Source organism: Lissotriton vulgaris, chromosome 2_1 (assembly GCF_964263255.1).
Source record: "Lissotriton vulgaris chromosome 2_1, aLisVul1.2, whole genome shotgun sequence".
Lineage (NCBI taxonomy): Eukaryota > Metazoa > Chordata > Amphibia > Caudata > Salamandridae > Lissotriton > Lissotriton vulgaris.
In genome coordinates, this window is record NC_141687.1 from 1,167,301,153 (window position 1) to 1,167,315,117 (window position 13,965).

Sequence of the window (13,965 nt, forward strand, 5' to 3'; positions counted from 1 at the left end):
TGTGAAGACTTTTGAGATTACGCTGTAAAGCGGTTGGTCTCCACTTCCACTTTCCACTTTCAGTGCACAAGATACATATTCAGTTTTCCTTCTTACTATAAAGACAACTGTGAAAACTCAGAAGCAGCGAAGAGTGAAAAAACTCGTACAGACAATACATCACCAGAGAGAGGTGAATCTGTTTAGTAACCCAACTGGTGAATGTGTGGCCCCCTTGGTGCCGATACTTGTCGGGCCTGAGCAGTCGGGGTTTGTGGCGGGACGCACCCTCACTTATAATTTACGGACGTTGTTCTGAGCCATTCAACACACTAGCCCCGAGAATAAGGCTGCTGCAATATTCCTAGATGCCGAAAAGACTTTTGATTCGGTGAGTGGGATTTCATGTGGCTAGTCACATTAGGTTAGTATCTGTCCTATATAATGAACCGACGGCTAGAGGTAGAATAGGACATTTGGTGACCTCAACTTTCAGAATCTCCAGGCGCACGAGTCAGGGGTGCCCATTATCTCCACTCCTTTATGCTCTGGTGGCAGAGCCTCTGGCATGCACACTCAGGGAGTACCACAGTCATAGGGGGCTACGGTTCCCCCAATATAATTTGATTATCTCCACTTACGCAGATAACACCCTCCTCTATATTAGTGATCCCGAGACCAATCTGTCCCCTGTTCTGAGGGAGGTGGTGCGCTACGGTGAGTTTTCTGGCCTCCGCATTAATTGGACCAAATCCGCAATTTTCCCACTCACGTTGGGACCCATTGAACTTGATTTCCCGCTTCAGTGGACGACTGATTCTGTGCGGTACTTGGGCATTCAGGTATACACTAACTCCGAAGTAGTGTTAACTGAGAACTATGGCAAAGCGTAGGTGAAATTGGAAGGCGATATCGATAGAGGGGTGCGATTGCCACTATACCTAATGGTCCGCATTTCCTTGATGAAAATGGTGGTCTTCCCGCAATTTTTGTTCTTATTTTGTAATATACCAATGGTCCCCCCCAGCTCCCCTCTTTAAGCGCCGTAGATCATTGTTGACCCATTTAACCTGGGCCAGCAAGCATCTTGTGTCTGCTGGGAGGTTCTTATGCTCCCATACTCTATGGGTGGACTTGGTGCTCTGGACATGTACCTCTATTATTATGTGGCGCAGTGTTTGCCTGCTTTTGATTGGCTACATCAACAAACCCCCTCCTCATTTGCATATAGAGAGGGTAGCTGCGGGACCGTCCATGCAGCTTCTTTTTTGTTTCAAACCCCGCACAGACACGCTGGCATACTTGATTCTATAAATGCCACTGCACATGCATTGTATAATATATTGAAGCGACAGGCGGCCTCTATCTTATATTCTCCACTTACGCCGGTCGACGTGTGTTACTGGTTGCCTGTGTGAGCGGAACCGGAGGTGCAGCGAGCACTTTCAATTCTTAATACTCCCAGCATAGGTGACCTTTTTGAGGATGGTGCAAGACGAGGATGGGAAAGTCTGGTCTTGGACGGGCAAGTGGTCTCACCTTTGGTTACGTTCAATTATTATAGAGTTAGATATGCCCTTCGAGATATGCTGGGATACGAACTGACTTAACTGCCAGAGGTTTTCCCCTTCTCCCATCTACTGCGGGCAGAGTCCACCCAGAAGGTAATCTCCAGTATTCACAATCTGGTACAGGACTACAGGAGGAATAACTTCACTAAGGCCTGGCTTGACTGGAAAACTGAGTTAGATACAGTAATAGACGATGACACCTGGCGCTATTGTTTCGAAATCTACCCGTCGAGTTTTCTTGAATGGACGGCATCAGCTTATTTATTTTAAATTTATAAATAGAGTTTACTATACCCTGATCCGATTACATAGGTTTGGGCTTCGAGACACGGCGAAATGTGAGAGATGTGGTGTGGAGCCAGGAGAGTTTCTCCACATGGCATGGCTATGTCTTGATGTAGTCAATTTTTGGATATCTGTCTTTCAGAAACTTCGAGAAGTCACCGGGGTGCCCCTGAGTCTGGACCTATTGTTGGCTCTATTGGGTTTTTCAAAACATATACACAAGAGCGTTAGGCGCCTTGTGGAGATGGGGTTATTGGTTGCTAAGCAGGTGGTAGCAAGACATTGGGCCAGAGGTCCCTCCCCCACCATAGCGCAATGTTCCTGTGACATGTTATTTTGTAATACTCAATTTGAGGTATTTAGCCTCTTAAGTGCTGCGTCAGGGCGTTGGCCAACGGCAGCACTACCTCCCCAGTGCTGCGCACGACCATTGGACGTCCATTCAGCACTAGTTCCAATGGACAGCGCAGCACTGGGGAGCGATATTTGCGCCGCATCTAAGGTGCTAGGGCCAGATGTAGGTGATATCGATTTACCTACTCTTAAATACTGAATCATACTGATTCGGTATTTAAGAGTAGGTAAATGGGATGTAGGTAATTTCTCTTTTTAAATTACCGAATCGGTAAGATTACCAATTCGGTAATTGCCATTCATTCCTATGAGCTTGGAGGCCCATAAGAATGAATGTCAATTACCGAATCGGTAAATACCGATTCGGTAATTGGGGGAAACATTGAAGGGTGGCAGGGTGTCACTTTGACACCCTGTTGCACCCCTCAATCGTGTATGGGTGCACATGTTGCAGACATACATGCCCTAAGGGCATGTATGTCTGCAACATGGCAGCGTTTGAAAAGCAAAAAATATGCTTTTTCGAGGACTTTCATTATTTACCACCAACTTCTAGTTGGTGGTAAATAACGAATTCTTAAAGCCCTGTAGCACTGATAATAGTGCTATCTACATCTCAAAGTACAGATTCAGTAATTTTACAGAATCGGTAATTTTACCGATTCTGTAAAATTACTGATTCTGTAAAATTACCGATTCGGTAAAATTACCAATTCTGTATTTTAGGTGGCCCTACATCTCAGTGTCGAAATACCGGTCGGTAACGGCCGAAAATCGGTATTTTCGGCCGTTACCGACCGGTATTTGGATGCCTACATCTGGCCCTAAGTGAATTGCTCCCTCCTAAAAGCCGACCCAAGAACTTCTGGAGCTGATACCAGGATTATCTAACGAGTAAGGAGTAATTCGGGGGCGTGGGGAATGAGCTCCCTCCCCTTCTCATGAGGATACCTTATGAGACATAAATGATGCAACAATGATCTCTCCTTAAGAGATGGGCTTCTTAGCACTGTCTAGATATAAGGCGGCGGTACGTCATCACTGGGTCATACCATTTAATTAGTCTACACACAGAGTTACCCTGCATCATCATCTGACCCCTCCAAACATGTTGGTAATGGGTCTTCTGGGTCTGATAGCTTCCTTTCACTGTGTTGAGTTGTTGACTTACGCATCTGTACACCTGTAATCAGCATGTTCCTTGTGTGAATGTAATTACACTGTGACAGATTTGCATTGTTCTTTGTTTCTTTTGTGTTAAAATTCAATATATTTTTTTTTTTAACTGGTGAAAGTGAATTACTCTTCATGATTAGGCATCCTTGTATTTTATATCGCTTAACAGGGGAAATTAGAACAAGAAAGTCCCCCTGTGAAGTACAAGCGAGTAATGCATAGGTAGGTTGGTTGAGAAACCCCAATGGAGTTTCACAGTGCAGGTCACGGGCACTAGTTGCATAGTGATATAGGTTTTCTGTTTTAGATGATACATGAGTGAATCCAAGAAAAGGATATGAGGAAACACTTACATTTTATTCCCTTGAAGGGTAGGGTATGGTGAGAAAACGATTCACGGAAGGGAAGTTAAGCTGTAGAGGAATGTGTTTTAATATTGTTTTGAAACTCTTTTAGGTGCCTGCCTCCCCTCCCTTACTGGGCCACCTCAGCTGTCTGTGCTATAACAACATTCATAAGCTGGGGATACCAAGAGGTGGAATTACCTAGCATCACATCGATCCTGAGGAGTTTGTCTGGCTGACAAAAAACTCTTTGTGTACTACATAAATCCTTTGCACCTTGCCTCTAAGTTAACCCTGCCTGCTTTTATTACAAGCTATCAGAGGGTTGAGCACAAGTTAATTTAGTGACATTTGCTGGTTCACCCTGACATGGGTTGTGGTTGTTACCTGAGAAGGGCTCACATCCCCCTCAACCAGCAACCCAATTTCTCACACCAGGCATGCCACGAAGGCAGCTATTATTTGGCTCAACACATCACTAACTAATAGAAAACAGTACACAAAATTCCAACATGACACATTGGACAGACCTCCATCCATACACTGAACACATGCCAAAATGTCACTTGGTCTGCTATTATATGGTTCACAACACTGATCACTAATAAAGAGAATGCACATTTCCTGCACAACAGATTAGGGGGGGAAAATCATACACACCCAACACAGTCCAGATACCTTTTATAGTTAGCTATCACAGTGTCCACAACTACACTTACTACCATGATATACCACACATTAACATAGACCCTTATCTCACTGAATAGGACATAACCACCTAACCAAAATTAGAAATGCATTGCCCCTAACACTTTAACACAAGCTAAATCAGGCTCCATTCTGCAATTGAAATCCCAGAACCAAGTGGAAAGTCACTGGGCTGCCATAAGCACGACAAGGCCCCACCACTGGCAGAATGTGCACACTCACTACAACTGCAAATAGCATAAGATAGCTTGGTTGTAGATATATATCATAATTCTTATTTCAGGGGGAAGGTGAGTTATATTGGGGGTTATAGCTGGGTCTGGTGGCTCGGTAGACACAATTATACAATGCACTGGTCTATGTTTAACCTCATGGTTACAGGTTTGAATCTTTCTGAAGTTGATCAAATATTACTATTGAGTTAAGTAGCAATAGCCATCTGTTATTTCAGAGCCACCCTTTCAGGGTAAAATGTGTTTTACAAATATACATCATGTAACTAGATGTTCTGGTTGTGGTTTGTGTAGGGAAAATATTCTATGTTTCAGAATTCATGCTTTGTAGCTTCTCTTTGTGGCACTTTCTCATAATTCTCAGGTATTCTGTTTATTAACTTCGACTTTCTACTTTAGTATATCTTATAGGACATTTCCCAAAAAAGTTAAATCATCATACAGGGTTCAGTAGGTTAAGAAATTCTGAATTTATCGAAATCTGTAACTTGAGGGAGAAATGTTGAGTATTTGACATAATTTGAGGAATATGTAGGTTTCAAGGAAGTTACATTAAATAATGCAGGTGGGTGCATGACAATTAGTCCTCTATAAGTATGGGATGTGGTTTAGGTTGTGTGTGGAGGATGGAGGGTCCCACATGTCTGGTCCTCGTCCACCTGAGACCTCCATGAAATGACAACTGGCCCTTCTATTGATCATTTGCACATGTCAAGAAAGTCTCATCCCGGTTGTCTCACCAGCCAGCCTCCTCCATCGGTCTCCATGTCACAGAAGACGGTCATCCCTCGCCCACCGACCGGGTACACTGTGTACCATCCGCTGAGTGTGTGCCCGCTCGAGAACAGCTCCTTACAATTTGCTGGACCTGGACCTGCCCAAAAGCACAGAACAAGAAATGATGAGAGATTATCGTCACTCCCACCAATTAAAGACACTACCATCCCACACAGGGGTTCTACACACCACCTACCCCTACTTCCTTCAATCCCCACCACCAGAAGATATATTTCTGCCAGAGAAAATGATGAAACCAACGAATTTGAGGAGATTATTTACACTTCTAATGGATACTTGTCTCAAAGGTGCTGTGTTCATAACAGACACAGGGCATCAGAGAGGCAAACAGTCGGCTACAGGGTGTCAAGGTCCTACATACTCTTATCCCAATCCCATCTGCTTGATGCCTCCCTTACAGTCATCCTGTGCCTCATTCCTCTTTCGTCCTTCTTGTGTCTCGGACTACTCTCGTCTCCTACTTGAGCCTGCCTCTTCTCTTATCCAGCTTCTGTCTTATCCCACCTGGCTAGGACCTTATTCTCATCCTTCCACTTGTTCACTGGAATTGTACCTCAGTCACATCTATAGCCCACTATCTGCCTTGGTCTCCTCTGTCATCCATCTTGTGTTGGGGTTCACTTTTTACTTTAGACTGGTGATCTGAGGCCCACGCTCATTGACCTTGCCCTTTACTCCATTCGCTCATCTGTTGTGTGTCTCCCTCTCAGACCTTTGTACCTGGATGTCCTCTCATCCGCCACGTGCCATAGACACGAGGCTCCTCTGTCCATGGCCAGGGTTACGCCCCTCCTCTGTCGGATGATGTGCTCTCCTCTCTTATCTGTGGTATGACCCTGTCTCATTAGTCACCTACTTTTTGCCTCATTCAGGGAGTTGCACCAAAAGGGGTTCAGGTGTCAGGTATCTAAATACAGAGAGATAGAAAGCCTCAAGGCGCTACAGCTGGGGATCAATGTTATGACACAAAATTACATGGCACTGAACTATCTTCCCAGCGATTACACACCCTTGGGCCAAATCGTGTATTGTTTTACCTGCAATGCTTGTCAAAATGATGTGCACACTAAAAGGACCTACACAGGTAAGAAAGAACATGTCTTCTACCAGAACTCTTATTTTAACCATTAATGAGCTTCCCCCCTACCAATAACCTCTTTTTAACCATTATTTACCCCTGGACCCCGCCCTAACCCTAAAACGAGTTGTAACCCACCCCTTTTCCTGAGCCTTGCCCTAACCCCTTTCCTACCCCTGACTCCTAATGTTAGTCTATTCCTAATCCTAACTATGTCATTTCCTTTCTCTAACCCTTGCCCTCTTGGTAATCATTGACTTAAAAAACACAAACACACCTGTTCTAATCCTGAGTCTAAACTTTAACATACTGCCTAACCCAAACCTTATTGTAGTAAACATGTCCCATTAAATACAGTGATAAATCATTCTTTGCTGAAGTTTCTACTGTTCGTGGTGCAGGATTCTGTTATGGTATTATCTGTTGTGACAGTCGTCGTCATGACATCATCCCAGAAACACAGGATCACAGTGTATCAAGCAGCTACATAAATTAAGATGTGTGATTTCAAGGAGCTACACATTGTGAGGCAGCTGGGAAAAAGGATACCAAGGTGCATTAACATAAGGAAAAGGGATACCAAGGTGCATTAACATCAGGCAAAGGGATACCAAGGCGCTACATCTATAGAGATTCTCGGGGTACAAGAAGCTATACAGAGTCGCACATGGTGTAAATAAGCTGTGTAGTTGTGTAGGGATATAGGGTATGGACAAGCTACATATACAAGTATAAAAGACTTCAGGTGGACTCTGGGACATGGAGACACTGACATTGGGACAGGAAGACATTCACACAGACATTCTGGGACTGGAAGACACCAATAATGGAACAGGAACTCACTGGCACTGAGGTAGGACACTGACGCTGGGACAGAGAGACAGGTAGTCAGGGACAGAGAGGCACTGGATGGAACAGCAAGCCAACAATATGGACAACGGGGCAGGGCGCCACCAATATTTCATGAAAGCGCTGAGACTCGACAAGGAGCCACTAGCACTAGAAGAAGGAGACATGGGCTGAAACAGAGATTCTAAGGGAGACAGCATCAAGAAATCAGAATCCTGCCTACACTGCCTATAGGCCTTCATGACTACTCTACAAGGGTGAAGGGCCGCCAGAAGTGTGGCACACAAACACACAATAAGCATCAGATCCTCGGCACCTTGAGCAGTGCAGCAGGGAGCAGGGGACAAGTGTCCTCTTGTAGATATTTGTAAATTAAAAGATAGAGAACCCAGGAAGCAGAAAGGGTCTAGTGGTAGATCAGACATAAGTTCCCTGTACATTGAATGTGTACTTATATATGAGTGATAGTTCATAGATAGGGCGGTGAGTGAGCAGTGGCAGGGCTCACAGCTGCTTTGCGCGCTGTTAATGTGTTTTTAATTGTGCTCACGTAGCGCTTTTACGGACTGTGCTGCACAGCATACTTCATCTTAAAACTTCTCTTCTGCACGGAAAACGGATGCACTTTTAGCGGTGTTTCCGCTGAAATCAAGCCCTTAGCGGGCTTAGGCTTCTTGAATCCCCCCTGGACTCCCTGACTCACCAGACGCATTGGGGTGCCTGTCTTGTCTTCCCGCCTCCACGCCTCGGTCCGACAGGGTGGCTAGCACCGTTGAGCGGAGGGCGTGGAGGTGAGAGACAGTCACTTCCGCTTCCGCCTGCGAGTGACCGGTTAGCGGTCTAGTCGCGGTGAGGCAGACGGGCTGAGGGCTTTAAAAGGAGGATGTCATTCCGGAAGCGCAGCGGACGAGCGCAGCGGGCGCGACGAAGGCGCGCCGAAGTGTCGCCAAAGTCGAGCCCGTCTGCGCCCGTCCGCGGCCGACAGCGGGTTAGGGCGACAACCCCTGGTCGTAAGATCCGCTGGTCTAAGGAGCTTCTCCTTGGCTTCCGTCCGCGCACTGCATCCATTTGTATGCATGGCATGACGAGTGACGATAGGGAATGTCCTCACTGCGGCTACCGTTTTACTACCCTGCTGCGGGATACCACGGAGCAAGCACTTTCCTGTGGCCTCCTCAATGTAAGATCGCTACGTAAACATAGACTCGATGTTTATGAGATGATTTTAGATAAAAAGTTTGACCTACTGTTTCTTACGGAAACTTGGTTAGACCAGTTTTCCGACTCGGATATTATCGAGGCCACGCCGGAGAACTATTCTTGGGTTAGGCTGGATAGGCCTGAGGGGGTGGGAGGGGGGATTGCTATTATTTTTAGGAAAACTTTGGGCTGTTGCCTAGAGCGCACGATGATTGTGGAGAGTGAGGCAGGAGTTTTCACGATTCAAATCAACGGGGGCACGACGATCAAAGGCTGTCTGGTATATCGGCCGCCAGGGGCCTGCACAAAGTTCAGAGAGAGCCTGCTAGAAAGCCTTATGGAGGCTACCCTACGCAGGGATAAATTTCTCCTTTTAGGAGACCTGAACCTGCATTTAAACTGCCCAGAGGATACAGGGGTTAAGGACTTCTGCTGGGATATGTTAGCTCTTCAACTGGAATTGAAGCTATCGGTCCCCACGCACCGCCAGGGACACCTTCTGGACCCGGTTTATGCTAACTGGGGAGGTGTGGAGGTGTCCGGAATAGAGCCTATCCCCTGGACAGACCACTTTCTGGTGGCATTTTCCATACAGAGCCCAAAATCCAACAAAGCCAGTCAGGCACCCCCTAACTACCTCAGGAGGAAGTGGGCTAAATTCTCGGTGGAGGATTTCAACCAAGCCTTAAGTAAGGGTGGTCAGCCTGGTGGCGAAGATATAGAAACAGCGGTCTCAAACCTGAATCAGCGCATTACTGACCAGACAGCTCCACTCTGCCGCACATCCACAGGTGCTCGGAAAGAACGTTCTGCCCCATGGTACAGTGGTGAGCTGAGGTTAACTAAGGCAGATTGCAGGCGAGCCGAAAGAGTCTGGAGGGTGTCTTATGACAATCAAGCTAGAGAACTGTTCTTGGAAAAAAGGCGCCTACATCATAGGCTGATCAAAAAGTCTAAGGCAGCCTACTATGCAGAACAAATCCTGGGGTCGGAGAATTCGGCCAAAGAACTCTTCGGTATTTACAAGTCTCTGACCACGGTAAATTCACCTACTGAGCCGGAGAATTTCTCTACGGAGTCATGTGACCGAATTGCCGAATATTTCTCAACTAAAGTCGAGAAGATCTACTCGACTTTCCCCTATCCGCCGACAGGGATTGACTTCGAGGCAGCATTTGTGGACACGGAGTTGGCAGGGCACCTTACTAACTTCCACACCCCTCCATCTGAGGATTTAGTAGTGGTGTGTCGCTCTGTTAAATCAGGGTCCCCGTGGGACCCAGTGTCACCCAAACGCCTGGCGGACAGCCTTGAAGTTCTGGAGCCTTATATGAGGCACGTCCTAGAGATCTCCTTCAGATCGGGGAAGCTGCCCGAGGGGTGGAAACAGGCGGTGGTGCTCCCGCTCCGGAAGAAACCCCACTTAGGCTTCGAGGTATTAGAGAATCTGAGGCCCATCTCCCTCCTGCCTTTTCGGTCCAAAGTGGCAGAAAAGGTGGTTAATACCCAAATCATGAAGCACGTGGAAGAGACGGGACTGCTCCACGCGACGCAGTTTGGCTTCAGGCCACGCCATTCCACCGAGTCTGCCCTCCTTATGGCTACGGAACATCTGAGGGAGGGGGTGGATGCAGGCCAAACTATGGCTCTGATCCTGTTGGACCTCAGCGCGGCGTTTGACACTGTAGCTCACAACATCTTGCTACAGTGTCTGAACAGAGGTGGCATCTCTGGCACCGCGCTGAGATGGATTCGGACTTCCTCAAGGGGAGAAGCTTTCGAGTTAGGCAGGGAGACTGCTATTCAAAAGGGGTTCCCCTGGGCCAAGGCGTGCCGCAGGGTTCGTCATTGAGCCCGACCCTTTTTAATATGTATGTCGCGCCAGTTGCCTCGATTGTGGAGAGTCATGGTCTCCAATTGGTTTCGTATGCCGACGATACGCAGCTGGTGATCTCCCTATCGCACGCGCCCTGCCTTGCTGCCGATAGCTTCCGTTCGTGCATGAAAGATCTTGCCGAGTGGATGGCTATCAATTGTTTGAAGCTTAATGGCAGCAAGACAGAGGTGCTGGTGGTGGGGAGAGCCCAGTCTGCCTGGTCGTCGGCATGGTGGCCACCCTGTCTTGGACCAACCCCAACCCCCTGTCAAGAGGCACGCAATCTGGGGGTGTGGTTTGATGCGGGTCTTACTTTTGGCCCCCAGATCAACCGGGTGGTAGGAGTCTGCTTCGGGATTCTGAAGAAGCTGAGAAAGGTCCTTGACTTACTCCCGATCGGTGCCCGTCAAACCCTGGTCCACGCCCTGGTGACAGCTAGGTCGGACTATGGGAACCTGCTGTACCTGGGGGCTCCTGAAAAAAGCATGGCACGCCTGCAAGTGCTGCAGAATGCGGCAGCTCGTTTGATTCTCAGGCTGCCAAAAGGGCGCCTTCCAAGGCGGCCCTCCAGAAGTTACACTGGCTCCCCGTGAGGAGAAGAGTGGAATACAAAGCCCTCTGCACCTGTCATCGAATCTTGAACGGCAGGGCGCCCGACCCTCTGAATAAATTGATCGAAGTGTATCAACCAACACGTGCGCTCCGATCCGCAGGGGGCGGTCTTCTCAAGATCCCCAGAGTTAAGAAAGCCCACATGGGAGGCAGGTCCTTCAGATGCTTAGCGGCTAATAACTGGAACAAACTACCAGTGGACCTGCGCTTGGAACCGGAGGAAGCCAGATTCCGAGCGAGATTGAAAACATTCCTCTACGCAAAATAATTGTTCGCTCTGTCTTTGTGCTCCCCGCTCGCTGCCTCTCCCTCTTTTAGCGCGTGGACACGCCGGTGTGCGTAACGCAGCGCTCTACAAATGTCCCAATAATAATAATAATAATAATAATAGTTCTACCAGCTCAGTAGTGGGCCCAAAGTAGGATTCATATTTGAAAACAATTATGACGAATTTCTTGCAATGGCTCCAGATAGTTTTGCAGCGTCCCCATTCAACGTGCAGTTTTGGCAGTGAGGAACTCCACATACCTAACAGTGTCCACCGAAGCACAAGACAATAAACAAGCATTTGCAATGCAATAGGTCTCGCATTCGTGAGAGTTTGAGGTAATGGCATTGTAAATGACACTGCCTTTTATTTATGATTTTAGAAAACCTGCAAGTGGTACCTCAAGCTCTTGCAAATGTGAGACCTTTGTGGCACTCACGCTTTAACTGTAAACATCGTAAGCTTAAGCATTGGTGCCGCGATTTCCTGAAAAGTAAAGTAATAGAAAGTAACTTTTTTTTCAATTTCTTTACTTTTGAAGCAATTGCGGCACCTGCGCTTTAGCTTACGATGCTTACTGCTTAAGCGCAGGTGCCGAGATTTTAACAAAAGTAAGCAAAGAAAAAACAAATGGGGGGGGGGGCACACTGTTTTTTCTCTTTGTTTACTTTTGTTACAATCGCGGCATCGGCGCTTAGGCTTTGTAACATCTCAAGCTAAAGTGTGGGTGCCACAATTGCATCAAAAGTAAAGAAATAGAAAAAAAGTCATTTTTTCTCTATTTCTTTACTTTGGAAGAAATTGAGGCACCCGCGTTTTAGTTTAAGATGTTTAAAGCTAAAGAGAGGGTGCTGCAATTGTAAAAAAAAAGTTAATTTAAAAAAAGGCATGGGGGCACCTTTAGCGATCGCAAGGAACTAAAGGAAAGCGTGGCCGCTGTTATTAGTGCTGAGGCGTGCCATACTAGTTACATTAAAAAAATAATAAACCGTTGCGGGAGAGCGAGGAAGCCCTTAAATAAAAAAGTGCTTGGAGGCTGTCATTAAAACCTACTGAGTAACAACGCATGTACCAGGGGTGTCCTCATGGAAGGTAACAACAGAAGAAAGGGAGGTACTAAGGAGGGACTAATAAGCCTATTAACAATTCAAAGACCAAATTTTACAAAGGACAGTAACAGGACCAAATAAAAAGATGAGCAGGGAATGGGACTATTACATTCCAATAATGTGACCTTGTCTATATGGAAAATACTAAGTGAAGGGCAAAGCAGCCCAGTGTCCTGACTATATCTTTAGGGCTGTAACTCTACAACTTATCTACAAAGCGTTGAAAATGAAAAGAGGAAGACAAATCTGAATTGATCTGACAGGGCAAAACATGTGATAGTTTTGTAGCAGAAAGTAGCCTAAAGTCATGGATCTTTGGATCATATCCTCTCTTGGGCCAACCTCCTACTTTAATCTTGCATCCTAAGGTTCCGGCAGCTGTTTCTTCTGGGCCGTCCAGTGCTCCATGGCCAGGTTTCCACTGGTGAGCCAACCACCTGCCAAAAAGCAAGTGCTCTGTGGTACTGAGCTATTCCTCTGTTGCGCTCACTCGTCACGCAGAACACCGAAGCTAAGGGTCTGTCGCTGTTATCTCTCCTGTGCTGATTACTCAAGATACACTCTATGGCCCATCCCCTTATGGGATAAGATCTGGAATAAGATTCGCAAATCCTCTAGAGCAGCGACCCTGACACAAACCCTGTTCTTCATTTACAATAGACTTTTTTTCACACCATTTGATCTTCATAAACGCTTTCCAACCACTCCACACATTTGCTGGTCCTTTTCTTCCCCGCAAGCGACTTTGTTTCATATGTTATTCCTATGTAAATCTGTTCATGACTTTTGGTTGCAGGTTTGGGCCCAAATTAATGTAATGCTTCATACTTGCATTCCTTTCTCTTACATTAATGTTTTTTTAGGAAGTCTTTCTCCTTGTTGGGAGGATGCTGAACTTAACACTCAGATTATTGATTTATTGTTAGCTGTTGCGTTTCAGCAAATTACAGTCAACTGGAAGAATTTTTCTAACATTTCTTTTAAAGCATGGTGGTATAACGTTTGCCATAATCATAGACTGGATACTGCTTTTGTTTTTCCGGCCCACATGGCAGCAAAACGCACAGACTTATGGCTTCCTGTTACGCTTTATCTTGATGTATGTGCTAAACGTTCGTTTCACCCACAGCCCTCACAGCAAGAAGTTCTCAAGCCTCCTTGAATGCCCCCCGCATTCCGCTTCTTTTACATTATCAACTGTACATACTTCCTTTTGTATAATTTTGTCTCTACAACTGTGGTTTTTATTTTATTTAGTTTTGACGCTCATGATTAGCTTTCATTATTGTTTATAACTGTATTATGCCCATTGCTTACTGATGCACTTGTACTTTCTATTTTTTCATTGTATTTTGTATTGACACCTTGTCCCTCTTTCCTTCCCTGAAATAAAATTCTTTTTGAACTTAAAAAAGATACACTCTAAGCTCAAAAGGGGTGCAACCCTGCTTCACTGTAGGGCAGACCATCCCTTAAACTGCAAGCTCTTAGGGCTCTGGGGTGGTCTTGACTCAGTTCTTACTTT

The 13,965-nt window shown here is 46.2% G+C and overlaps 1 protein-coding gene across 3 annotated transcripts in view; it reads right to left on the reverse strand.

Moving 5' to 3' along the window:
* The window catches only part of FCN3 (ficolin 3), a 96,938-nt gene that overhangs the window by 51,587 nt on the left and 31,386 nt on the right, over positions 1-13,965 (reverse strand). For 2 of the 3 annotated variants that reach the window (XM_086956869.1, XM_086956867.1), the window contains one exon: positions 5,391-5,524. In XM_086956869.1, coding sequence (XP_086812995.1) covers positions 5,391-5,524 — 134 coding nt within the window. The remainder of the gene's footprint in view (positions 1-5,390; positions 5,525-13,965) is intronic. The other variant, XM_086956868.1, reaches the window with a different exon arrangement.